The sequence below is a fragment of the Pimephales promelas genome, chromosome 24, assembly GCF_988280905.1.
Source record: "Pimephales promelas chromosome 24, fPimPro1.hap1.1, whole genome shotgun sequence".
In the NCBI taxonomy this organism is placed as follows: domain Eukaryota; kingdom Metazoa; phylum Chordata; class Actinopteri; order Cypriniformes; family Leuciscidae; genus Pimephales; species Pimephales promelas.
In genome coordinates this window covers 26,789,512-26,817,408 of record NC_142792.1, presented here as the reverse complement: position 1 = coordinate 26,817,408, position 27,897 = coordinate 26,789,512, and the positions used below count along the sequence as shown (strand labels likewise).

Sequence of the window (27,897 nt, the reverse complement as noted above, 5' to 3'; positions counted from 1 at the left end):
TTGTGTCCCAGTAAAAGGCTTTGAATATGTGACGCAATGTTGGTAATGCCTCTCTGAGCTCAAAGGAACCTCTGCAGACAGTGCTGTCTGTCTATTTCTGTATGTCGTTTAGTCTCTTAACTGTGTATATCTCAGTGTGATTTGTCTATCTCTGTTTGTCTGTCTTTTTCAGTGTTGTTTGTCTCTTTTTACCTGTAATTTCGCAACCATTCTGCTAAATGGTATGTCTCTGCATAGTTTCATTTCCGCGTTGTTTTTCTCTTGAAAAACTGGTTCTGGTTTAACAGGTTTAAGTTCAGAAGAAAAAACCTTCCCCCAGGTCCTTTATCAAAACGCAAAATTGCGTTTTTTCCAAAAGTTTCGGAACTTCTGCTCAAGACGCCTGTTCAGTGGAGGAACAAGAAACATCTACATCGCAATTATTCATGGTTAGTAAATATTACTTTATAAAATACTAAGAGATATTGATTTAAAAATGTGTCATGTAACCTTTCCTTTCTCATTGATTTGAGATTTATTACACAGCTTTGAAACTGTCCATATCTGTTTTTTGGTTGTTGAAAAAACTCAAAGCAATCATTTGATCTTTTTAAGTAATTATAACTTATTTACACAACAATTTTCTAATGCAGCTTGGATGACTGTATCTTTGTTCTATATTTATGCACATTCATTTTACAATTTTTATTTCAATTAATTTATTTAGATTGTCAATGTGTATTTTCATAATTTGGTCTGTCTACAGTAACATACTTTGAGTCAGACCTTGACCTGCTTTTGTGCGTCAGTGTTGGTTAATATGTAAATAATAAGATGCTGGAATGCAAAGTGTATATGAGAGCGGAAGGGTGATAAGGCGTGTACAAACGTGTACATGCTATGCACTCAAATCCCCACTTACCAATCTACTACACTATTCTGTATATGTTGTTCATGTTCAGAAACTTTTTTTTCTGAGTGCTCGTTGCTGTTTTTTTAATATCCAAAGCATATGAGGTTACTGTACTGTTCATTTCTTTGCTAGTTTCATCCCCGTCTTTTTTGGCCCCAAAGACCCAACTGCTTTACATGCTGTGCAGCCTAAAGTAGATTTTTTTTTTTATTACAATTCAGGGGTAGTTGGTCTGTCTTACACTGAATTGAGCTTCTAATCCAAACAGTTATGCATCCTACTTCTGACCTAACACTAAACCCTTCTCTGCTGCAAGCACATTCCTCTCCCAAATCCAACCTTGCTGATGAACCTGTCTAGCTGCTACTGTGGGGTGTTTCCCAAAAGTAAATGGTGCACATTCTGTTGTTACCAACAGAAATCAATGGAACTTGCAACCAAAGTTGGCTAATGATGCTTTGAGAAATGCACTCCTGACCAGTTAACTGTGCCTGTAGTCTTCTGCACCTGCTCAGTACCATAACCACCCTCTTGTGTAGTCGTCGCCATCCTGATTCATTTAGAAGTGTTGTGTTACAAATTTATTAAAGGGCACCTATTATGGAAAATCCATTTTACATGGTGTTTGTACATAAATGTGTGTTGGCAGTGTGTGAGCAAAACCACCCTAGAATGATAAAAATCCACCCAGTGTTTTTTTTTCAATCTCAATAAATTATATGCACTGTCTCAGAACGAGCTGTTCTAAGATTCAGCTCTTTGTGACGTAGAATTGAGCAAGGGGTTTGATTGACAGTGTGGTTGTGGCCTAGACCCCACCCTCTGTGATCTGTACACCATCCTCCATTGTTTCAACGACAGCCGGTAATGTCTCTTGGAAACATAATTGTTCTGTTGTGGGTTAATCCTGTGTTGTTGTGGCTTAAAGGTTAATCCTCAACTGTGGATCGTCGTCTACTCTTTGCGATCCACCGTCACATCCAGTAACAGTAAGTGTATTTTGTGATTTTTGAGCAAATAGTCTTTTCAGTCGATGGAAAGCCAATTCAACAACAAATGCGTCTAAAGTTGTTGTTGTTGTAGGATGTCTGTTTAGGCTATATAATTTAAACCTTGTTCGTATGGTGTGTAACCACACGTTTATAAATATATATATATATATATATATTAGGGATGAGCGAGTACAGCATTATCTGTATCTGTATCTGTATAACCATATGAATTATCTGTATCTGTACTCGGACTGGGCGGGGCCTAAACCCGGAAGTGGGTCGGGTAGTCTTGAAATGGGCGGGGCTTTAACCGGTATGTTATTTTAAGCATGCAATTGATATGGGTTGATCAGAAATTGTTATATTTATTGCTGATAAGAAAACTATTTACATGACAGCATCAGCATTGAGCTTCAGATCAATGGTTTTGATCACGATAACAACGAACTACAGAATAAGTTTTGCAACAATGAATACAACACATGTGGTTGCAAATATGAAGTAAAATGTAACGAACAAGAGTTTTCATCTCAACTAGGGCTGGGCCTGGGTGATATGGACCAATAGTCATATCCCAATTTAGGCTGAATTTCAATATACAAAATATATCCCGATATTTTTTCTGCAAAGTGAGAGCAAATGTTCAGTCAAAGCCAAATATGACATGTCACAAGTAGTTTTATTGAAACATGAACATTTGCAAAATCAAATGAATAAATAATTAACAGATAATTAAAAATCTTCACCTTAGGGCTGCATGATTATGACAAAAATCTTAATTGCAGATTATTCCCTTGGAATTGTAATTGTGATTTATTAATTGGTTTATTTATTTTGTCAATACAACGTTGGTATGAGCCATTACATTCATTTAAAAAATATAAAAAATAACACAAAGAAAAATAGGGGCATTAATATAGACATGACAGTTACCTTGGTGAATAGACAATACTGTTAATGAAACATTGAAACTGCTCCTGGTGAATAGAATTAAAATCATACCTGCTTTGTTTTTATTTCGTGTTATTTACAACGCAACGCTCGTTGTTTCTTTTGCACTTTATATACAGTGAGGCGATCCAGCGCGCGCCGCCGCATTTGCGCGTGCAATTGAGTGTGCGCTACGACTAACGTTACAGTATAACGGCTGACAGGACAAAGTCCGTTTTGCTGAGGTGAAAGACTTTATTTCATGTTATAACATAACATGCTTTAATCAAGCACGCAAAGTGGAAAAGGAGTGACTGGGGCGCGGGGAGCAGTGCAGAGAGCTCTGGGTCAGCACTAAGCAGCTTGCTTGGAGCAAGGCGTGCAGCGCAAACTCTAATTACATATCACATTTAAAATATATATTCTTTATTGATATATCGCTCAGCCCTAATTTCAACATTACTTTTTTTTCTTTTTTTTATCCGAGCACAGATATTGACTCGTATTACTCGTATAATATTTGTACTCGACAAAAGTGCTTTATCCGTACCGGATACTCGTTTCAGCCGAGTATCCGGCTCAACTCTAATATATATATATATATATATATTTAAAGATATTGTATTAAAAACTGCATATATGTTGTTGTTCTGTAAGTTAGCCATCTTCTCACATTTGCCACAGAAGCACCTGTATGACGCTTTTAATGAAGTTTAACGAAGTTAAACATGACGCAACAGGTCCCTTGCTTAAATGTAATTTCACTTGTACATAGCTAACTTTATCACAGAATGTGTATGTAGTTTCAAAAAATTGCGCCAGCGTTTGTGTTTGTTTGTGTGTCTGTGTGTGTTGCACAGACATACTTGCAAAAATACGCGATTACAACTCTATAAGTACATAAATGTATCAAATAACCATACCGAGACGTACTGGTCCGTTCTCATTTGTGTTTATTCTGCCAGAGTCTCTTCGTACTATTTATATATTCCGATTCAAACGTGCGCTGAATGACATTCAAAACAGCGGTTTCCTACACTCTCTCAGTACCGACTGCCATAGGTATCAAGTTACGCCCTCATCCAAAGGTAGGGCGGGGATATGCAGCTCATTTGCATTTAAAGTCGTATACCCCCGAAACAGCTCATTTTTAAGCAGGCCCCAAAATGACATTTTCAAATGGTTATAATAAATTAACTGTGGGGTATTTTGAGCTGAAACTTCACAAATACATTCTGGGGACACCCGAGACCAATATTACATCTTGTAAAAAGGTGCATAATAGGTGCCCTTTAAATGTTTAATTAGGTTCCAATACAATAGTATTTAAACTGTACACAGTGTTTTCAATTTTGAGGCATAGATGATGAGATTTAAAGAAGATAAAGTCAAGCAATCCCGCTTGCTGACATGAACCTTTTGTCACTTCTCAAAGTAAGGCGGGGTCTTTGTCTCTATGATAATGTTATGGTTTGAGTGATCTAATCAGGCTGATTGAATCACCATCTATACATGACACTGTTATGCTGATGAGATCAGGGCTGGGGAATTTCCGCTAAGGAGCTGAATCCTGTACTTCATTTACATGCTTTGTTTCAGAGTGTTTCCACCTCTATGTAATCCCTCCCCCTTGAAATGTATTTAAACAACAATATATTCTGCCATAGTTTGACTTGACTTGATGAAGAATCCTGCTGAATATACAAACAAGTCTCCTGGTCTTCGCTTCTGAGTTTCCTACACTTTAGAAGAAAAAGTTCACAACAGAAGGATCATCATCTGACTCTTCTTTTTAAAAAATGATGGCAAATCTAACTCTCTTTGGTTTTACTCTGCTCAATTCAAAAGTATCTGCCAATGGGGTAAGAAAAATAATCTTGTTTCTGTTTGAATTAAGATTATTTGGTAAATTACAAGTTAGCCGAGCACAGGATTCTAATAGTGGGTGACTCGATAATCAGAAACATTATTAGCTGGGATACAACTCCGTGCTGCCTTCCACAAGCAACAACTTCTGATGTAAATAGGAAACTTCAGGACATTTTGATGAAAAATAAGACGGATGATGATGAGCTAGTTCGCAGTGCATGCGTGAAATATTCACAAGAGTCGCCAAATAATTTTATTGATATTTTATTCACACACTTGAAGACTGGACATATGATGCGAGCATGGGTGCCACCACAAAAGCTGCAGATGTGCATACCAGCAGCGCACTCTTTGACATTTGCCTGCATTGAAATGATTACAGGGAATGAGACATTACAAATAATGAGAAAGAACAAAATTGCTTACCACAGCTATGCAGATGTGCCAAAATTTCTTCAGTTAAACAAAGACAAAACTGAAGTCATTGCGTTTGGAAACAAAGATGAAGTTCTCAAGGTGAATGCATACCTTGACGGTAGGGGTCTAACAACTAAAAATCAAGTCAGGAAACTTGGTGTGTCCCTAGAGTCAGACCTTAATTTCAATAGTCATGTCAAAGCAATAACTAAATCAGGATACTATCATCTGAAAAATATTGCAAGAATTAGAATTAGAAGAACAAGTCTTTGTTTCCAATCAAGACTTGTACATGCTTTCATCACCAGCAGGGTGGATTACTGTAATGGCCTCCTCACTGGCCTTCCTAAAAAGACCATAAGACAGTTGCAGCTCATACAGAACCAGCTTCCAGGATTCTGAGCAGGACCAGAAAATATGACCATATCACACCAGTCCTCAGGTCTTTACACTGGTTGCCAGTTACATTTAGGATTGATAAAGTATCAAATGATTTCAAGTATTATTACTGGTATATAAATCATTCAATGGGTTAGGACCTCAATATATTGCAGATATGCTCACTGAATATAAACCTAACAGATCACTCGATAATTAGGATGGCATCAGCTAGAAATACCAAGGGTTCACTCTAAGCATGGAGACTCTGCTTTTAGCTATTATGCCAGCCGCAGCTGGTTCTGGAACCAGCTTCCAGAAGAGATCAGATGTGCTCCTACAGTAGTCACATTCAAATCCAGACTCAAAACACTTCTGTTTAGCTGTGCATTTACTGAACACGGTGCACTGTACGTCCGACTGTTTTTACTGTACTTTATTTTTATTTTTTATTCTAAACTGTTTTAATTATTATTTGTTTTGATTATTTAAATTTCTTCTATGTAAAGCACTTTGAATTACCATTGTGTATGAAATGTGCTACACAAATAATCTTGCATTGCCTTACCTAAATTAATTTAACTTATGCAGTACTATCTGGGCTGTTATCTAAAGCATTACTGATTTTTGTTTCTTACCCCATTGATAGATAATTTTGACTGTTTTAAGCAAATACCTAATTTCAGTCAAAACTTGAGAGGTCCAGTATCCTGTTCTGCCTGGATCTGGCACAAATTAAGCCCTGTATGTGACTCTTGTGTGAGTCAATGAGGGATAAGTGACTGTTTAACAGATGAATTTGGATGAGGTGCCTCTGAGAGTCTGGATTTGATCCCAACTTTAATTCATAGCCCATAAAACATTTTAATGCTTAAGTCCACATATTAAGAGTGAAACTAATTCAGATCTTTTCCTTCTTGTCTTGCAGCTGTGAATCAGTAAAGGATGATGGCGTCTGTTAAAGAGCTGCTGTTAAACTCACTGAAGGAACTGGAAAACAGTAATCTGAAGGTGTTTCAATGGCACTTAAAGAATTATGAGCATATATTCAATTCTGAATTGGAGAATGCAGATAGATGTTACACTGTGGATAAGATGGTAGCATGTTTTGGACCAGAAAAGGCTTGGAAGATCACGGTGGAGATCCTGAGGAAAATGAACCAGAATGATTTGGCTGAGCGGTTGGAGAACAAATGCAAGCAAGGTAATATTTCATTCTCTGTGACTGATTGTAAACTTTCCTCTTTGCTTGTGTGCTTTGTTTCACAGTAAATGATATTGTCTTTCTCTCTCTCTCCCTCTCTCTCTCTCTCTCTCACACACACACACACACACACACACATTTCCCAAATACCCTAATACAGTCTCATTTCTTGTTTGGTGTGCTAGCTGTCAATGGTTTGATCAAAAAGCGTTTAATTATTTTGGTCAGCATTGACATAAGTCCCTATAGTGATAGTAAAATAAAAGGTCAGGAATGAAACATTAAAAGAATGTTATTTTATTAATTTCTACATTGAAACTAATTGCATTCGAGTCAGCATTAGTCAAGGCATTTCCATCACCATATATGTTGTCAATTTCAGCATCATCAGTGTAAGATGTGCAAGTAAACACGATTGTAGTAAGGGTGATTAATTTAAAAATAATTGATTTTATGAAAAATACGATCACTTATTCTTTGCTGTCTTTTCTCTTCTTTCTTAAAGGCTCAACTGCAGACAACAGTCAAGCTACTCTTCATGATTACACAGAGACCAGCCGCAGACTGAAGAACATATTAAAACAGGCTTACAGTCGGATATTGGTTGGTAATTCAGAGACGGGTCATCGGGAATACCTGAACAATATTTACACTGATTTATATGTGGTGGAGAATGAGACTGGAGGAAGAGTGAATGAGCACGAGGTGAGTCAGATCGACTTGAATCTCAAACAATTTGATGCCAAAGACACACAGATCCAGTGCAACAACATTTTCAAAGTCCATAAGGGTCAACAAAACAGAAAGGTGCTGACAATGGGGATCGCAGGGGTAGGAAAAACTGTCTCCGTCAATAAATTCATCCTTGACTGGGCTGAAGGAAAAGAAAATAAGGATATGGCTTTCATTTTTCCTCTGCCGTTCCGTGAGCTAAATTTGATCACTAATGACTGCAGTCTCATGGGACTGCTAAACAAATATGTCTTTAATGGTACTGAAGAACTGCCCTCTCTTCCTGAAGGTGATGGCAAAGTTATGTTCATCTTTGATGGCCTGGATGAATGTCGCTTCCCTTTGAGCTTTAAAGAGGGTGACAGAATAACAGATGTTCAGAAAAAAACAACAGTGAGTAAGATAGTTACAAGCCTGATAAAGACACACCTGTTTCCCTCTGCTCTCATCTGGATCACATCCAGACCAGCAGCAGCCAGTTTGATACCCCGTGACTACATTGATCAAGTGACAGAGGTGCGAGGATTTAATGATGAGCAGAAAGAGCAATACTTCTTTAAAAACAGCAGTCCTGAGGTCGCTGGAAACCTCATCAGTCACATCAAGAAATCCAGGAGTCTGTACATCATGTGCCATATACCCGTCTTCTGCTGGATCTCTCTTATTGTTCTTCAGCCTCTACTGGCTCGAAAGAGCAATGACAAAACACTAACAACTCTCACAGAGATGTACACAAATTTCTTAATTTCTCAGAAGCAACAGATGGAAAAAAAATTCTGTGGTGCCTCTGAACCTAAAGCAAATGCAGTGTCTTTTGATCAGATTATTCTGAAGCTTGGGAAACTGGCCTTTCAACAGCTTGAGAAAGGAAACCTGATTTTCTACAAAGAAGATCTTGAGAAGTGTGGACTCGATGTCAGTGATGGTTCAGTGCAATCTGGGTTATGCACTCAGATCTTCCAGAAGGAAACTGTTTCAGCAAGAAGTGTTTTCAGCTTTGTACATCTTAGCGTCCAGGAATTCCTTGCTGCTCTCTATGTGTTTTTGATGGGCAAAGATGAGAAAGCTGACCTTTTTCCTCAATCCTTGAAAGAAAAACTGGAATGGAAACTGTCCAAAAAGCCACTGTTTCAGCTTCATAAGGTTGCAGTCAATAAGGCTTTACAAAGCGAGAATGGACACCTGGACCTTTTCCTCAGGTTTCTTCTGGGTCTGTCACTGGAGTCCAATCAGAGTGACCTGAAGGAACTACTGCCAGGACTGGAGCTCAAAACAGAGACTGTTGAAGACACTATTGACTATATCAAAAAGAAAATAGCGAAGGAGGAATCAGTAGAGAGGACCATCAATCTCTTCCACTGTCTGAGCGAACTGAACGATGACTTTGTAGAGGAAATCCAGAAGAATCTGAGCTCAGGAAATCTTTCAGCACAGAATCTCTCCTCTGCTCAGTGGTCTGGTCTGGTGTTTGTGCTCCTGATGTCAGAAGAGACTCAAGAGAAGTTTGAACTGCAGAAATACAGAAGATCTGATGAAGCAGTGATGAGACTGCTGCCAGTGATCAAAAACACCAGAAGAGCACTGTAAGAGTCTCCTTTACATTCATTTATAAACACTGGTAGTCGTTTTATTTGTCCCTTGATTTTACTTGTTGGCAAAGAGTGTTCAGAAACAGATATGGAAATGTATGTGATAAATACTGTTTTTATGTTTATGTTTTTTAAAGAAAATTGTTTTAGCTTTGCTTACATCACTAGTTGAAGGTTTTTTTCAAGCTACAGATTATAAACATATTACTGTTGCTGTTTGTTTTGTTCTCTTCACAGGCTACAGTGCTGTAATCTCACAGCTCAGTCTTGTGAAAGTTTGTCTTCAGTTTTACAATCTTCAAACTCTGTTCTGAGAGAGCTGGACCTGAGTAACAATGACCTGCAGGATTCAGGAGTGAAGCTGCTTTCTGATGGTCTGAAGAGTCCAAACTGTAAACTGGAGATACTGAGGTAAATGGTTTTCCATAAAATAATTTTGGCTTCAAAATGTTTGCGAATGCAAATGTTGTATTTTCAAATACATTTATTTATACACATAATTGTTATAAGAATTGTTTATACATTTTTGGTCAACAAATCTAAAGCATTCTGATTATTAAGGCAATATCTGTTTATTTCAGTTCTGTTTTCCTCCGCCCCCTGCCTGTTTGTTTCTGGTGTTTGATTGATTGTTGTACCCAAGATTCTGTTTTGTTGTAGTTTGGGGTTTCTGTTTCATCCATTGCTGAAATCAATCGTAACAGAAGAACTGACCTCCAATTAGATCTAGCAGCAGTAGAGACCGGACCATAAGTGAAACTCTGCAGGGCCTTTTGCTTCCAGTATAAACTGGTCATCCAAGAAAAGATCAGTAGAGGAGATTATGTATTCCATTGATCAAGATGGTTGCAGTTTAGAGGTGCATGTCGAGGATTTGATCCAATATTGCCTTTTTTTTAATCCGATATTTTGTCCCATATTTAGTTACCTGGGAGGACCAAGATCTCATGGATTTGTTACCTTACGCTTACCCCAAGAAAGATTTGGCGGCAGACTACCTGTACACGGCCACGGAGTGTTTAGCTAAAATATAGAATTCCGACTTCAGACGTTTCTTTGGTGGTAATAAAGCATTGTTGTTTGGTTCTTCTGTAATCCAATAATAATACATAAAGTTGGGCAAGGAAAGCCCCCTACTTAGTTGACTTTTTTATAGCAGAATTTTGGAAACTCTAGGAGTTTTCCTGCCCATATAAAAGAGGAGATTACCTTTTGTATATTTTTGAAGAAAAGTTTGGTTAGAAACAGAGGAATAGCTTGAAAGAGGTAAAGAAATTTTGGCAGAATGTTAATTTTAGCTGCATTTATCCTACCTATCGGATATAATGGAAGCGTTATTCCCTAAAGTACCGGAAGTGTTTTAAGCATTATTGAAAGGGGCTCATTGGCTATGGCAAAAAGTAATGGAGATGGGGGCATCCCTGGTGTGTACCTTGTGATAAAGCAAAATACTCAGATTTAACATTATTAGTATAAATTGAAGCTTGAGGGTCAGCATCTGTTATGTTACGTTTATCTATTATAACAAACGTATCCATGAAATCAATCCATCCCCAAAACTCCTCTAATGTCCTAAACTGATAAGCCCTTTTTTTTCCTGTTAAATGCCTTTTCGGCTTCTAATGAGATGATCACCTCGGAGGAGCTATTGTTTTGTCTGGAGTATAAAATATTAAAAAGAGAATGGACATTAGAAAATGAATACCGTCCTTTCATAAATCCGGTTGGTTTCTCTGAGATAATACTAGGAAGTATTCCCTCAAAACGAGAAGCTAAAAGTTTGACTAAAATCTTATCATCTGCATTTAGGAGGCTAATAGGTATGCATGAGGCGACGTATTTTACACAAACCAAATTCTCATTTATCATAATATGATATCTACGTTAACAACACAAGCCTCGAATTTAAGCTTTATCTGGTATGCCAATTTATTTCCAACACAAGCTCCGATACCTCATTTCAAAGGTTACATCACTAGCTGTGTGGCAATGATATACTGCTACTGTGGCACTGATTTGTGTTTGTTACCCTTCTCAATAAGTTTCTTTATCTGAGGTGGGATTAAGGATTTCTACATCACATTGACTTTTTCTAAGGCTAGTTTCCGTGTCCAGGGATCAGGTCGCCGAGGCCCCTGCCTTCGACAGCCGCCCGATCCTCCGATCCTTTTTCTTGAGGATCCACTTCAAGGACTTTATTGACCTAAGACTGTTATGAAACTCAAGATGTGAGTTTCATAACAGTTAATATTTATGGGAATCCTAAACATGGCTAAGCCCAGCGTTGATCTTACACATAACTTTATTATGTCCAGTTGGTGTTTAGTTACAATGTAGAAATTCTTTGTTCATGTTCTTAAATGAACTTCAAAAGCAAGCTGCACAAGTTACTGTATGAAAGCCAATCTAATGGACTGTTGTTGTGTGTCTTTGCAGGTTGTCTGGCTGTATGGTTACAGAGAAAGGCTGTGGTTATGTGTCCTCAGCTCTGAGTTTTAATCCTTCACACCTGAAAGAGCTGGATCTGAGCTACAATCACCCAGGAGATTCAGGAATCATGCTGCTCTCTGAAAAACTGGAGGATCCAAACTGCACACTGGACAAATTCAAGTATGTTGAGCACAAAGAGATGTGTGTCAAGTCAAGTCATCCTCATTTATATAGTGCTTTTAACAATCTAGATTGTTTCAAAGCAGCTTTACGGAGATAAACATATAATTTAAGGTCACTGAGATTGGTTTGGTTTTATAGCGGTTCTTGAATAATGTTATTTTTCAAAAAGCAAGAAAACTCCAAGGCACTCTCAAGTGGAAAAGTTAAAAAGCCTTTCATTATTATGGCTCTATTATTATGGGAGTCCCAGAAGAAAGCATGTAGCCGAAACGCATTGGAGTTTTTTAGATGGTTAATTTGACCAAGCCATAATAATAAAGGCTTTTTAACTTTTCCACTTGAGAGTGCCTTGGAGTTCTCTTGCTTTTACTTGGAGTTCTCTTGCTTTTTCATCATATACAGTGTCCCATCCAAAGAGCACCTCTATTTTAACCAAACTTTGAAATCCAGGAAGCGCTCCTTTACCCCTACTGTTTGCTTTGAATGCTATTTTCCTGCTAAACTTAGTTTTGATTGATTCACTTCCGTCAAAATGATCATTTGTTATTAAATTAGGGGCCGCTAAGGCGACACCGTTGTATCTAAACTGATTTAAAACGTGAACCTGTGACAAAGTCGAACATCATTAGTGCCGACATGAATAATGATCTTAGAGAATATACGATTAGCATTAGCCAGCACTTTTAAATGGGCTTTGATTTATGGTGGCTGGTGTCTCTGTTTTCGTGTTCCGTGTGATCGAATCACCAATTACCAGGGCACAATCAACAGATTTATCAATGGGTGTTTTACTGAGCGGGGCAAAACGATTTTTTATGGGAATCGAAGCGGAAGAGAGGTTTTTTGATCCGCGACTACAGCGATCCCTCACTGTGACCCATCTGCACTGCTGCACATGCAGTAGCGGTTCTAGGCACGGGTGAACCGGGCAGTCGCCCGGGGCGGCATCTCTTCATGTCACATGGGGGGCGGCACGAGCAGTTAAAAAAAATCCTCTGTGCCGCGAAGGTTTTCTATTTTTTATCATTTCGATTCAATTATTGACAATGGCGCCCCTGCTTGCTGAGAAGGTGCCGTGCACAGAAGCGATGTCAAGGGGGTCTCTTGATTAGTTCACGTATCGCGTCTTTTGCGCGCTCGAGGTCGTTATTTTAAATAGGCGATTAGGCGCACGGGAAGCGCGCTCATTATGCGCTCGCGGGAGGCGCGCTTATAAACTTTTCAGTATGGGAGTGCACGTGCACCCAAACACTTGGGTGTTTTTTTCTCTTCTCCGTAAATAAATATTTTAGCAGAGCTTCTGTGGTGGAAATACATTAGCTACTATAACTTCTTTGTCATTGTGGAGAGCGCAGTGTAATGAGTGCATGGTTGTATAGCAACGACAGCCATGGGAAAATCGGACCGAATTTTACTATTAATAATAAAAGATAAGCTACTGTGCATTATAAATGTCAGGAATGTATCTTTATTGACTCATTCTTTTTATAGAGATGATTGAATGCTGAAATATGAGGTTTATATTTTTATAAAATCTTTTTTTGTGTAAACCTTTTTTTAAGTTTAGTAGGTAAGATAAAAGACACTCCTTTAAAACAAATCTTTAATGTTATTAACTTGGTGAATTGATTTCATTGTGTATTAGACTTTTTGAACAAGATTCTGTGTATGTGATCATGTTGGTCACTATATTCATGAAATGAAAATAATTTACATAATGATCAACTTTATGTGTTTTTACAGTAGCCTAGCCTATAATATGCAAAGTACAATTTTCTAAATAATCTCTGATTCTGTCCTTTTCTCTGACATTTTAAGAGTGACATAGGGCTACAAAAGCTATTTTAAGTCTATTTGGATAGTTGTTAGTTGTCGAAGGGGGTCTCGCCCTGGGTGTAATTCAAAGTAGAACCGCCACTGTGCACATGCAATAATTCAGCCAGAACTGAATCATGTAAAGAGTTCACTATGCTTGGCGGATCCAAAATAGTATATAAAACTCTGGCACACTTAAGGCGGGCATACACTGTGCGATGTCTGTGTGATTTCAGCAAGGTACCTACTCACACTGAACGAGTAAATCGCATGCGATGCAAAGCCAAAGTTCAGGATTTATGTGCTCACACTGTACGGTCCGATCGTCGAGCTGCGACTTCACTACTCACACTATACGTGTAATATCTGCGATAACCTCCTGGATTGCGCCTATTTACGTGTATGTATCCAGGGATATTGTCAAAACAAGCATCTGCTAGTAGATGATTTAGCATTTTTAATTTATACATTTAATTATTATTGGTATTATTGTATTATCATTATTAGGGGAGGCCTATAGGCTAATTTTATTATTAAATTGATCCGCTATTATAATTAATTTGCCACGCAATATTTTCACAGCACATAACCAACGTGCTGTGAGGATAATAAAATATTACATAATCTTACTCCTCATTAAAAATGGTCTAAAACATTTAGGTCGATTACAATGAATTATAAAATAACTATTAACAGTCTATAATATGTCCGAACATTGACATAATTAATCATCAATGAAAATTAAAAACAGGTTTATTTCAAAAACATTGTTTGACAAATGAATAAAAGAGGTGTTACATCGCAGGTGGCTTGGAAGACGGTGGGTAATATTATCCATTTTGCAACACGAACTGGAGGTAAGCAACAGTAATTTGTAGCTAGTTTGAACCACAGAACTTAAAGATCTCCCTCTTTTCGTTTTTATTTTATTTTTGCTGCAGATGAAATGGTTAAACTTCTGTTTTCGCGCAGGTGCAGTGAGGGAAAAAACACTGAGTTTAGGGCAATCGGTTCGTAGCTTTGCTTCAACTGTGCGATATAGTCACGAGGAGCGACCAAAATTTCTGACATGCCAGAAATTCATCCGACCATCCGATTGTCGATCGTGAGAGGCTAATCGCCTCTCGTTTCTCCCTGTACACTGCACGAACATTGCACGACAAACGACGCACGACAAAGCTGAAAATCGGTCCGACAGGAAAAAGAGTCGCACGAGTCAGAATTCGGCTCAAAATCGGACGAAAATCGCAGTGTATGCCCGCCTTTACTATCCTCAATTAAAGTTTGGATGCCTGTCTCTAGTTCTGAAATCATCTCCATCAGCCTGACTGTATTGCCGACAGAGAAGGCTATGCTAAACATGTGACATGAAGTGCATGTGACAATAACAGGACATTACTCACTGTGTTTGTTGACTGATTCTTACTCCCCTGGGCTTTTTATGAACTCAAAGGCATGGGCGCACAAGAGAAAAATTAATAACTGAGAAAAATTAATAACTGAATGGGTGGTGTGTTAACTGGCTAGCGAGTTACTAGTGTGTTGTGCTAACAATAACGAAAGCTAGCGATGTCAGGTTAATCTGACATATTAGATAAGCTGTATTAAGTTGTATAAACAACTACAAATTATAGTAAATGATGGCTTAGATGAAGTTTACAGCCTCAAAGCAAATAAACTCACAGCAGGCAGCGAGGCAGTAAGAAGGAGCAATCGATCCGGGTCAAAGTCTGTGTGTGTACTGATTGTATCTGATGTGCAGAATGTAAGACTGTGTTTTTGTTTTATAGTGTGGATTATGGAGGAGAATTCAGGATTATAGAAGGACTACGCAAATGTATGTATACACACACAAGTTTAGTGATTGTTGTTGTGTTATAAATGTCTCTCTTCTTGTGTTCAGATACCTGGGATCTCACGTCGGATCCAAACACTCTCTCACACACACACACACACACACACACACACACACAAATGTTTGTTTCACTGTATTAGTGAGGAGATTCCATAGATTCCATTGGTTTTTATATTAGGTTAATGATATTTTATATTGCCCAACCCAACCCAACCCCTACCCCTAAACCTGCCTAACGCAGAAACATGTGCAAAACACTAGATTTAAATTGTACATATGTTGGCCAATTTATGTCTTTTTAACTAGTGAGGATCAGTAGTAGATCTGTGTACATACATTTTCAATATACAAGTGAGGACATTTAGCCCTTACGAGTATAGCCAAAACTGTATACACACATACACACAACACTGATTATTGTTGTGTTATAAATGTCTCTCTTCTTGTGTTTAGATGCCTGTGATCTCACTCTGCATTCAAACACAGCAAACACTCATCTCATTCTGTCTGAAAAGAACAGAAAGGTGACATCTGTGGAAGAGTCCCAGTCATATCCTGATAATCTAGAGAGATTTGATGGGTGTCGTCAGGTTCTGTGTAAAGAGAGTCTGTCTGGACGCTGTTACTGGGAGGCTGAATGGACTTCGAAGCATGGAAATGCTGACATATCAGTGGCATATAAAGGAATCAGCAGGAAAGGAGGGAGTGAAAACTGTTGGTTTGGATTTAATGAAAACTCCTGGAGTCTGAACTGCTCTGATGACGGATTAACTATCTGCCACAATAGTAAGGAAACTAGCAAAGATGTCCCTTCAGGCTCCTCAAAAAGAGTTGGAGTGTATGTGGACGTGTCAGGCGGCATTCTGTCTTTCTACAGCGTTTCTGGTAAACACAGACTCACACACTTACACACATTTACCTTGACATTCACTGAACCCCTCTATGCTGGATTTGGGGTTTCAGGCTCCTCAGTTTCTCTGTGTCAGATTGAAAAGCCTAGAGGCAACGAGACATCACCTAACTGATAAAAACAGTCTTCCTTTATAAACTGTTGTTCTGTCGTTTACCCAGCATGTTTTACATCTGCATGAGCTCTGACCAGGTTTTTGTCTATTTACTCTCAGTGACTAAAATTATGTGAAGCAGGTTTGGTGATTTGTTCTTTAGTTAACGGTCCAAAATTGTGTATAATATTGTGTGTGTGTATGTTTATCATTATCAAGTTGTCTAGTCTCATATGAGTAGTGCAGCTTGATGGCAAGTTTCAGCTATTAATGAAAGAAATTGAGCTTTACTGCTCATTGAATGAACTGAATCAATTCAATCAATTGTTTTTTTTTTATTTACTGTTTTAAAGTTCCCAAATCTTGGGTCACTTTTTTTTGTGGGGCCACCACCATTTTAATCACATTAATTTTACCATATAATGTAAGATTTGTTCCAATTTATTTTATAACCTGACAACCTTGAATATAACTCAACACATGTAAGCAACACCGGTAGACATTGCATGGGATTAGTTAATAATGCTAAAATGTTGTCGGCATACAGAAACGGCTTGTGTTCCATACCCCCTGTGTGAACACCTCTGATATCTGTATTAACACGAATCGCTAGAGCTAGTGGCTCCAGAAATACTGTGAAGAGCTGTGGGGACAAAGAACACCATTGACGGGTCCCGTGTGAGAGATTAAAAAAGTCTGACACCAATCCATTTGTCAACACTGCTGCCCTCAAGTTGTAATATATAGTTTTTACCCAGTTACAAAATTCAGGCACGATCCCGAACATTGAAAGGGTTGCCATAAGAAAGCCCCATTCTACCCCATTCAAAGGCCATCAAGCGAGAAGACCGCCACCGGGTCTGGACTAGATTAACTTTTTTGTGTAAGATGAATAATTCTTCTCATGTTATCGCCAGAACTCCTATTCTTAATAAAACCAACTTGATCACCATTGATAACATCTGGCAGTATCTTATTCAAGTGGGATGCTAAAACCTTTGTCAAAATCTTAGAATCATCTCCTAAAAGGCTTACTGGTCAGTAATTCGCTTGTCTAATTTGTGTTCCGAAGATGAATGAAAGTCTCATGGGGTTGGAACAACATGAGGGAGAGTAATTACTGACAGAATTTTCATTTTTTGTAAATTGATGTCCCTCGTGGAGAGCCAAGCATTCTGCCTAGGTTGGTAGAATAGTTTTCATTCTGGCTGTGTCATGGTCACTCGATTTTTTACTTCATACATGAAAGGCCACCCCTCGGAAGTAAACTCTCGCAAACACCCACATCTCCGTTTGTGAATTGGACTGTTGCAGAAACTTTCCTGCGAGTTCTAAAAGTGCAAGTCAAGTCAATCACCTTTATTTGTATAGCGCTTTTTTACTTTACACAGCAGCTTTACAGTGATAACAGAAAAAAAGAAGTTTGTTTCAGCTGTACAGCAGATCTAGAAGAAAAAAGTGTCATAGTCCAGCTTAAGTAAGTTCAGTGATGGTTCATTTTTGTTGTAAAAAAAAGTTATTAATTTAGTTTATCTATACAACCACTCTGAAGAAAACAGTGATGTCATCGTCCAGCTCAGTTCAGTTCTAATATAATGGTGTCAATGCAGGCAGATCAGAAATATTGTTAAATATTAAGTAGGCCTACGTGAGAATACAGAGATGCACTTGTATAGCCTATAGTTATTACAAGTGAAATTAGTCAGAAGTGCCATTATTAACAGTCTTTGTGGATTGTGTGTGTGCAACTGATTGCAAGTATATTCAAATCATTATTGATTGCTATATTGCTAAGACACATTAAAGAGCACTACTGCAACATTCCATCTGAATGTTTACATTAATAAATTTGGTTTTCACATTATGCTGTCACATAAGTATATTTTCTTAATGCCATATGATGCTGGGATTATATTATATATTGACATATATTACATCTATTTCCTTCACATGCCATTTAATATGCTGATTATAATCTAATACTTGAATCCTGCTTTATAGATCTGTAATATATTTGTTTATATTTCGTATAATGTTTGTGTTTACAGGACCACCCACATACACAAATGATGCACAACAAATCACATTGAAGTACAATGTCACCATTTGAGTTTGTTTGTCACGTGTTCAGTGTTTGACTATCAGTCTATTAATTAATTTAGTTCTCTCCCTGTTTGTCATTATGGTTTCTAATTGATTGTTAGTTCTGTGTAGTTCTACAGGGGGCCTCCAGGGTGGCACTAATAGTTCAGGGGGGCAGGGCGGAGCCGGTACATCCGACTGTTCAGGGGGGAAGGGCGGAGCCGGCCGTTCATCAGAGCCAGCAACTAGGGAGACCAGGGTGGCGCAGGCAGTCCAGGGGGGAACCAGGGCGGCGCTAGATCTGGAGGACTTATTCTGAAGTTGGTTAGACTTGGAGTTGAGAGCATTCATACCTGTGGGAGATTCTAGCATGACATTTGAACATCTTGATTTGGTGCTAATGTGCTTTGGCTCGCTTTACACGATTGGTGAGGTAGATGAAGAAACCAACTACCACATGTCACATCATCATCAGCCCATTACAGCCCTCATGCTACCCACCACCCTCACTCCAGAGCTTGTCCAGATCCAAGCAGGTTGAGGCAGAGGGCTGTGAGAGAATGGTGCGTGATTACTAATGAGAGTCACCTGTGCGCTGCACCGGCCTCGTATCTCATGGAGGTGTTATGGAAGCCAAAAAGGAGGAGCAATGACAAGTGATGGACGAAAGAGGGATAGGCCTGGACTATTTACGTATGTGATTGTGGTGAAATGCAGTAATTGATTTAGGTTTGCGGCTGTCTTTCCAACCAGTGAACCGCTATTGATGACGTATAATATAATATGTGAGTGTGTGCGTCAATACACTGTTGTGTATACACTGTTGAAACCCTTTTTCTTCTTAAGTGTAGGAACTCAGAAGCGAAGACCAGGAGACTCGGTTTGTATCTTTTTAAGCAGGATTCTTTTATTGCTGTTGCATCACAGTAGTCTGCTTAGTCCAAAAATCTTAGCTAAGTCTAACTAAAGCAGTATACATGGTGTTTTATATACATTTCAAGGGCGAGGGATGATATAGAGGTAGAGATCCTCTGAAACAAAGCAAATGTAAATGCATGATACCTGAGAACAGGATGGTGCAGGAAATCTCGCACTGAGACAAGAACTCCAAGACAAACGTTCTTAGTAATTAAAATAGCAGCTGTTCAAACTTGCTCAGCAGTTTTCACCCGGTGAGACAAGAGAACAGGAAAGGCCTGGCCTTCTCGTACTGAGACAGGACAGTCAGGAAGATCCCGCTGGGAACCCCTACCGTTTGCAGAGATTTCCTGGTCTCATCATTTATAAACTTTCTCCATATAAAATACTATTTTATTGGAAATCTAAATTAAACAATTTAATAAAATGTGTAATCCTACAACACTTAGCTTGACGGAAAAGCCCGATTGACAGACTACAAGCAGATGATTTCTGCTTGCCTCTGCAACTTTCATCCAGAGTTCTGGATGTTGAACTTGATTGACTTAAACACTGAAGCCTGAGCTTCACGTCACGCCTCCTGAGCCTTCTCTGTTGGTCCCCTCCAGTCCAGAGCCTTCTCCGATGGTCCCACCCAGCTCCGAGCCTGTCCCAGAGTGGGGACAGGTGCATCACCACCACCCCCCCCCCCCCCCCCCAAAAAAAAAAAAAAATTCCTTACAGAGAGTGACAGGCTCAGGAATGCACTCTGGGACAGGCTTGGAGTTGGGCGGGACCAGCGGAGAAGGCTCAGGACTGTAGGGGACCAACAGAGAAGGCTCGGGAGGCGTGACGTGAAGCTCTGGCTCGGCAGGCGGAAGACAGGGTACTTCAGCGTTGAAGTCAATCAAGTTGAATTCCTCTGGACTCTGGATGAGGACCGGAACAGAGGACTCCTGAGGGCCTATCTTGGCAGGACAAGACAGCGGACACAGTAGGGAGATGTCAATGCCACATAATTTGTCTGAAATCCTATGAATAAAGGAAACTGTCTTCTGTGTAGATATTTTCAGTTCAAAAGTTAAAGTTCATCTGAGGACACTATTACAAACAATGACGACTGTTTAAAAACTTAGCTTTTCTCATAGAGTTTACACCACTTACATCACTGCATAGATGTGACAATTAGGATGCAGTTTTACTGCAGTCATTGTGTTTCCTTTTTATCTGTAACTTAAATTCTTTGAGTGTCAGTCTAAGACTGACATCTAGTGGAGGTTTTATGATCTGTGTCTACAGACTTGCAGACATTTGCACACGGCACTCAAACACAGAAGCAGGAAACAGGAATCACATGACTTCAAGGAAACTGAAACTGAACTGTAGTTGAGCTGCTGTGTAATTTTGTCCCTGTGTTCATGCAGTAAAATGGCAGAAGCCAGATTTTTTCAAGATGAATTCCTATGTCCATTGTGTCTGGATCTCCTGAAGGATCCAGTGACCATTCCCTGTGGACACAGTTTCTGTAAGATCTGTATTACAGACTGCTGGGATCAGGAGGATGAGAAGAGAGTCTACAGCTGCCCTCAGTGCAGACAGACCTTCAGTTCAAGACCTGCTTTAGCTAAAAACACCATTCTGGCTGAAGTGGTGGAGAAACTGAAGAAGCGTAAACGTACTGCTGACCGTTACGCTGGAGCTGGAGATGTGCAGTGTGACGTCTGTGATGGAAGAAAACACAAAGCCGTCAAGTCCTGTCTGGGGTGTCTGGAGTCTTACTGTCAGAATCACCTTGAACAACATGAGAGTTTCTTTAAAAGAAAGAGACACAATCTGACTGATGCCACTGGACGACTGCAGGAGATGATCTGCCTAACACATGATAAACTCCTCGAGGTTTTCTGCCGCACTGATCAGAAGTGTATATGTGTGCTGTGTGTGATGGATGAACATAAAAACCACGACACTGTATCAGCTGCAGTTCAGAGGACAGAGAAACAGGTATGAACTTTAAACTAGTTATTGATGAATTAATGTTGACACTATTTATATTGGCACCCATATTGTCAGGTAACATCATTCACACTGCAGACCTCAGCAGAAGTGCACAGATGCTGGAGGTGGAGTTTTACTGCTGAGTGTATTTGTGTTCCACACTGAAAAATGCACCGTAAACATGTTAATGAACACAACCCTTTTCATTAAAAAACGATAATATCACATGATGATATTGTGTCAGCAGTATAATGTGACATCTCTGTTGATTTGTGGTGCAGAAGCAGCTGAAGGAGACGCAGAGGTCGTTCCAGCAGAGGATCCAGCAGGGAGAGAAAGATCTTCAGCAGCTGAGAGAGGCTGTGGCGTCTCATAAGGTGAGTCTGGAGAACAAGAGAAGTTTGAGACGTCTCAGTCAGGACTCACTGAAGCTCACTGTGTGATTGTGATGTGTGTGTGACAGCGCTCTGCACAGACAGCAGTGGAGGACAGTGAGAGGATCTTCACTGAGTTCATCCGCTCCATTGAGAGAAGCCGCTCTGAGGCGACACAGCGGATCAGAGATCAGGAAAAGACTGCAGTGAGTCGAGCTGAAGGACGACTGGAGCGACTGGAGCAGGAGATCAATGATCTGAGGAGGAGACACGCTGAGCTGGAGCAGCTTTCACACACACAGGATCACATCCAGTTCCTGCAGGTAACAGAGATCTACGTAGAAGAACAGGAGCATAGTGGAGACACAGAGAAACATTTCAGGAAAGCAGAATGAGCCGATGACTGAAGTGTTGATCTGTGTGTTCGGTTATTATACAATCATCAGTCACACTCTCTTCTGATCATCTTCTTTTGAAAAGGACGCACTTACAAATGCAGTTCAATTCTGGAAATCTCTTAGAAAAACATATTCTTAGCTCTTTCTTCTGGAAGTTTTATTGGTAAAAAAATATTTCAGCAATGAACTTTTAATAACTTCTGCAGTTTCAGGCCACATTTACACATTTACACATAGCCGGGTATTTAGAGAAACAAATATTTCCCCCCTTCCATTTTCAATAATAACATTGATCACACAACATCGTTTTCAAAAAAAGTTGTCATTTACATCAACCCAGATAAATACACTGTTGAGCATCATCATAAATATGCCGAACTGGGCACTCACGTGACGGGTAGGAGGACGGTCACGCTCACGGAAGGGTAGGAGGCCTTCACAAGGGAGAGACTAGTTGACACTTCAGGACTGCGTTGTCATCGTGTCCAGGGGCAGGTCCTTCACAAGATCTGGATACGGCAGACCACATTAAACCTTGGGATGAACAGAGAGACTAATATTATCTTCTTATGATGTCACGAGTACATCAGGTGTTATGGGAAGTGCTCCCAGTTCCGACTGACCTAGTTAATGCAGCCTAACATTATCTGATAGAAGATGATAATGTATTATGCGTATGATACTTTAGGTTAAAGAGATGTGTTTTTAGTCTAGATTTAAACTGACAAAGTTGTTTTGTAATAGGTTAAAGCAGAAAAAGGTTGTTCTACTAAGTAATAAAGATGCTTGCCATGAAAGGGTTGAATAATTTTGATACTGCAGAAGTCATTAAAACCTGCATTTTCAGTTGAATGTGGGGAAACCACTTGTTGTGTTGAGCTATTTATATTACCGCAATACACTCATAAAAACACAGATGATAAAAAAAATAAAAGAGTCACAAAACAAACTACTATCATTAGTAGTACATAAATAATTCACTTCAATCAGATCCATTATGCAGTCTTATGGCGGCCGGAACAAATTTCGGTAATGCTTCCTTTTACAGTACAGTACTTACAGTATACTTACAGTGTACTTACCTAAAAGTACTGGCTAATATAAGGTAAGTAAATGGAACAGGGGTAGGTTTAGGGGTAGGTTCAGGGTTACTAGTTATTACCCAGTAATTGTAGTTACTAAAATAGGTATAGTATTTACATGGGTAACTGGACTGTAAAAGGAAGCGTTACCCAAATTTCCTCCTAAACCTCTCAGTCCTGCAGCTCATGGAGAGGAATCGGTCACTGTGGCTGTTTTGCTGGGCAACCACAGGGTCATGCAGTGGGTGACTCCTGTTGCTAAGGATGAATTTCCTCATGCTCCTCATTCTTTCCTCCACCAAATGTCCTACATAGTCCACCCTCCTCCCCAACACTGACACACACTTCCTAATCAGTTTTGTCAAGTCAGTTCCCCTCCCTGGCTGACATACAGCTGCCCCAGCACACCAGAGCATAGAACAAAGCACTGGCCACAACCGACTGATAAAAAAGGTACTGCATCTCACATTACAGACTTGAAAGGATTTTAGCTTCCTGAGAAGAAAAGAGTCTGCTCTGACCTTTCCTGTATACTGCATTTACATGTACGGACCAGTCCAGTTTATGGTCCAGGTGGACTCCCAGATATTTGTACGTCTGGACCACCTCAATGCCCTCCCCCTCAATTCCCAACGGTAGATGGTTTGTAGACTTACGTCTCCCAAAGTCCACTAGCATCTCCTTGGTTTTGGATGTATTGAGGATGAGACCATTGCACCTGCTCCAGGTCACAAACGCTGAGATGGCGTATTCCACCTCGTCTCCTACCGTCACTCAAGCTGCCACCACAGTGTCATCAGAATATTTAAAAAATAGCCGAATCCCAAATAGACGCCGGTCTCTTTTACACGCCTGGTGTGGCTGCGGGTTTGGGTATAAAAGCTGGTCTCAAATAGACACCGTGTCTGTGTTTTAGTTTTGGGTTGTTAATATTCTAAAACCATCAGATCATCCAGAGCCAAAGCCTATTTTTATCGGTGAGTGACAGTGTGCATAATGAGCAGAGAGAGAGAGAGAGAGAGAGAGAGAGAGATTGAGCGAGAGCAGCAATCTCACGTCTTCAAACAACATGAGCGCAGTCTTGCTCTGTCTCCCATGCGCATATTAATCAAATCAGTTGTCACAATATTAAAAGGTTGGAAGACCACAGTTTCACGTGTAGCATTTGGAGATTTTTAGAGATTAGAGACTCAATGAACAACATCTCAACACTAAATGGGCTTTATGCCCAGCTGCACTACTTCCTGAACTTCAGCCAGCTCCTTGTTTCCTGTCTGCCATTATTGGCCAAATTGATTAATTCAGGTGTGCCTTACCTCATTAATCATGGCAACAATAATCACACACCTGAATTAATCAAGTTTGCCCAATAATGGCAGACAGGAAACAAGGAGCTGGCTGAAGTTCAGGAAGTAGTGCAGCTGGGCATAAAGCCCATTGGGTGGAGCAGGGTAGGAGGTAATAGCAGAGGTGGAACAGCCGCTGGGTGGAGCAGGGCAGGAGGCAGCAGCAGATGTGGAACAGCCGCTGGGTGGAGCAGGGCAGGAGGCAGCAGCAGATGTGGAACAGCCGCTGGGTGGAGCAGGGCAGGAGGCAGCAGCAGATGTGGAACAGCCGCTGGGTGGAGCAGGGCAGGAGGCAGCAGCAGACGTGGAACAGCCGCTGGGTGGAGCAGGGCAGGAGGCAGCAGCAGACGTGGAACAGCCGCTGGGTGTAGCTGGGCAGGAGGCAGCAGCAGATGTGGAACAGCCGCTTGGTGGAGCAGGGCAGGAGGCAGCAGCAGATGTGGAACAGCTGTTGGGTGGAGCAGGGCAGGAGGCAGCAGCAGAGGTATCACAGTCACTGGGTGGAACAGCAGAGGTGGGACAGCCACTGGGTGGAGCAGGGCACAAGGCTTCAGCAGAGGTATAACTGCCACTGGGTGGATGTGGTAGAGGGGCACAGACAGGAGCAAACCTACTTAAAAGTGGTTAAACTCGTTAGCCAAAGAGTCATCTCCTTGAGTCACCCTTCCATTCTCCTTACAGCCAGTAATCACTCTCATTCCCTTCCACACTTCTCTTGTGCTGTTGTGCTGCAGTTTTTTCTCCAAATTGATCTTGTAGTCTTTTTTAGCTTGTCTTATGGCCTTCTTCAAGTCATGTTGGGCTCCGGGATCCACCTCCTCTAGGATCTGGGGGTTGCAGGAAGTCTCATTATACAAGGTCTATAGGATGACCTGAGATGGATCAAGTTGTGACCTGACTTAGCGAGCGGGGGCAGAGCGCATACACTATAAGCATTTTCCACATTAATGTAGCAGTGATCCAGAATGCTGCTGTAGCTTGTGTGATAGACGGCAAACTGTGTAAAGTCGCCCACAAATTAGCTAATGTCAATGTGATTGTAATCTCTCGAAATTGCAATCAGCGCATCTGAGTGTTGTGACTGTATTCTTGCAACTGTGCTCTGAATGATGTCACACGCTACTGAGGGGTCTTCCCGCGGCACCTAGTAAGGTCTTGAACTCACCGCAAGAACCTCCACATCCCAGCAACAGGTTTTTTTCCTGAACAGTAATGTGACCGGAGCGACACCATCTGTCGTTCACGAGCAGCACCAGTCCGCCTCCTTTCGTCTTTCCACACTTCTCTGGCTGTCTGTCCGCTCACACTTTGGTGAAACCAGTTATGTTAACAGTTGATTCAGGGACAGTATCGGTGAGCCAAGTCTCCGTAATACAGTACAGACTGCATTCCCGATAGACCCGATCATTTTTTATCAGGGCCTCCAACTCCTCACACTTATTAGGCAGCGAGTTAACGTTGCCCATGATGATCGATGGCAAAAAAAGGCTTATACCGCCACCTCCTAGCCTTCACAGGAGCTCCTGCCCAGCATCCACAGAAGGGTTTTGTCAACCCGAGTGCATAATCCAATTAGATTTTCCATGTGGTTGCAGGTGAAGGAGTTTGTCGCATGAATATGTTATTAAACACATTTTGTACCACACTCAAGCCCCATACAAAGACGCATTTACTCAGCACAACACCAAGCTCTCCGGACTTGCTGCCCGTGCAGTTGGCGCATGCTTGCAATGGGGGTTGAATAATTTTGATTGCAAGTATATATACTGTACATAGTTACAAGTGCTCAGTATCCAAATCTAAACTCATTTATTAAATTGATTGTCCAGTTTTCTTTCTGTTGAGACTTCCGCACAAATCTGACAGTAGTGCAGGTTATTGATGAAGTGTGGAGGTGATGAGCTTTGATTTTTGTTTTCTGTAGAGTTTCCAGTCTCTCTCGGCTCCTCCTGAATCTACAGACGTAAATGACAATCCCTGCAGTCCTCTCTCCACTTTTGATGGTGTGAGAGAATCTGTCCGTCAGCTGAGAGACAAACTGGAGGATTTCTGCAAAGAGGAGCTGAAGAAGATCTCTGACAGAGGTAAAGTCCTGGAGATTCTGCTCTCAGAAATGATCCTCCATCATCTCAAATCATGTAGAAGATCATATTAGAAATGTCTAATTCATATCTGTTGATTTCCACAGTCACGTTCAGCAACATTGTTCCCAGAACCAGGAACGACTTCCTACAATGTAAGTCACTAAGAAAACAAGCAGAAAAACTCATTGAGTGTGTTCATGTTCTTCCTGTAGAAGGTGAAAGAAAACATGACAGAAAGGTTTTAGAGTTGATCATGTAAATGATGACTTGCACAGGATATCTGATAAACTGTACTGAGACACTGCTGATATATTGAACATGAAGAGTTCTGATATATTAAAAGATCAGACAGATCCATAATTCCTGATTCTGATGTGTTTTTATCTCCATCAGATTCCCATCAGTTCACTCTGGATCTGAACACAGTGAATAAATTCCTCAGTCTGTCGGATTGGAACAGAGAGATTAGATTCTCTAACACACTCCAGCCGTATCCGGATCATCCAGACAGATTTGATGTGTGGCAGGTGTTGTGTAGAGAGAGTGTGTGTGGACGCTGTTACTGGGAGATTGAGTGGAGTGGTGAACATGTGTATATATCAGTGTCATATAAGAGCATCAGCAGGAAGGGTGAAAGTAATGAGTGTTTGTTTGGATGTAATGATCAGTCCTGGAGTTTGATCTGCTCTCCCTCCAAGTACTCATTCAGACACAAAATAAAGACTGAAATCACCGTAGAGCCCATCAGCAGGAGAATAGGAGTGTATGTGGATCCCAGTGCAGGAACTCTGTCCTTCTACAGCGTCTCTGACACAACGAGCCTCATACACACAGTCCAGACCACATTCACTCAACCACTCTATCCTGGCTTTGGCGTTTATTATGGATCAGTGAAACTGTTAATGAATCTGAATAGACTGTAGAGCTAAATATTGTATTACACTCACCTAAAGGACTATTAGAAACACCATATTAATACTGTGTTTGACCCCCTTTTGCCTTCAGAACTGCCTTAATTCTACGTGGCATTGATTCAGCAAGGTGCTGAAAGCATTCTTCAGAAATGTTGGCCCATATTGATAGGATCGCATCTTGCAGTTGATGGAGATTTGTGGGATGCACATCCAGGGCACGAAGCTCCCGTTCCACCACATCCCAAAGATGCTCTATTGGGTTGAGATCTGTGACTGTGGGGGCCATTTTAGTACAGTCAACTCATTGTCATGTTCAAGAAACCAATTTGAAATGATTCAAGCTTTGTGCCATGGTTCATTATCCTGCTGGAAGTAGCCAGGGCCCAGTTTTTCGAAAGTAATCCACTAGGATTTTGGATAATGGATTGGATCAAA

At 40.4% G+C, this 27,897-nt stretch overlaps 1 protein-coding gene across 6 annotated transcripts; it reads left to right on the top strand.

Moving 5' to 3' along the window:
• Nucleotides 1–46: 46 nt before the first annotated feature.
• Nucleotides 47–27,897, top strand: LOC120480197 (E3 ubiquitin/ISG15 ligase TRIM25). Of its 6 annotated transcripts, none has more exons than XM_089126863.1 (8): nt 47–99; nt 288–428; nt 6,407–6,682; nt 7,188–8,997; nt 9,241–9,414; nt 11,440–11,613; nt 15,222–15,268; nt 15,740–17,242. In XM_089126863.1, the coding sequence occupies exons 3-8, from the start codon at nt 6,424–6,426 to the stop codon at nt 16,309–16,311; spliced, it is 3,036 nt and encodes a 1,011-aa protein (XP_088982989.1). In that variant the 5' UTR covers nt 47–99; nt 288–428; nt 6,407–6,423; the 3' UTR covers nt 16,312–17,242. The 6 variants fall into 6 exon arrangements, with proteins under 6 accessions (XP_088982989.1, XP_088982990.1, XP_088982988.1 ...); XM_089126864.1 differs by adding an exon at nt 1,821–1,881 and having other exon boundaries at nt 86–428; XM_089126862.1 differs by having other exon boundaries at nt 86–428.

What these genes read in the sequence shown, in the direction of transcription:
- LOC120480197 (XM_089126863.1), top strand. Translation starts at nt 6,424, where the DNA reads ATGATGGCGTCTGTTAAAGAGCTGCTGTTAAACTCACTGAAGGAACTG. An exon ending in AAAAACACCAGAAGAGCACT is followed by an intron (nt 8,998 to 9,240) that starts GTAAGAGTCTCC and finishes TTCTCTTCACAG; the next exon opens with GCTACAGTGCTGTAATCTCA. An exon ending in TATAGAAGGACTACGCAAAT is followed by an intron (nt 15,269 to 15,739) that starts GTATGTATACAC and finishes TCTTGTGTTTAG; the next exon opens with ATGCCTGTGATCTCACTCTG.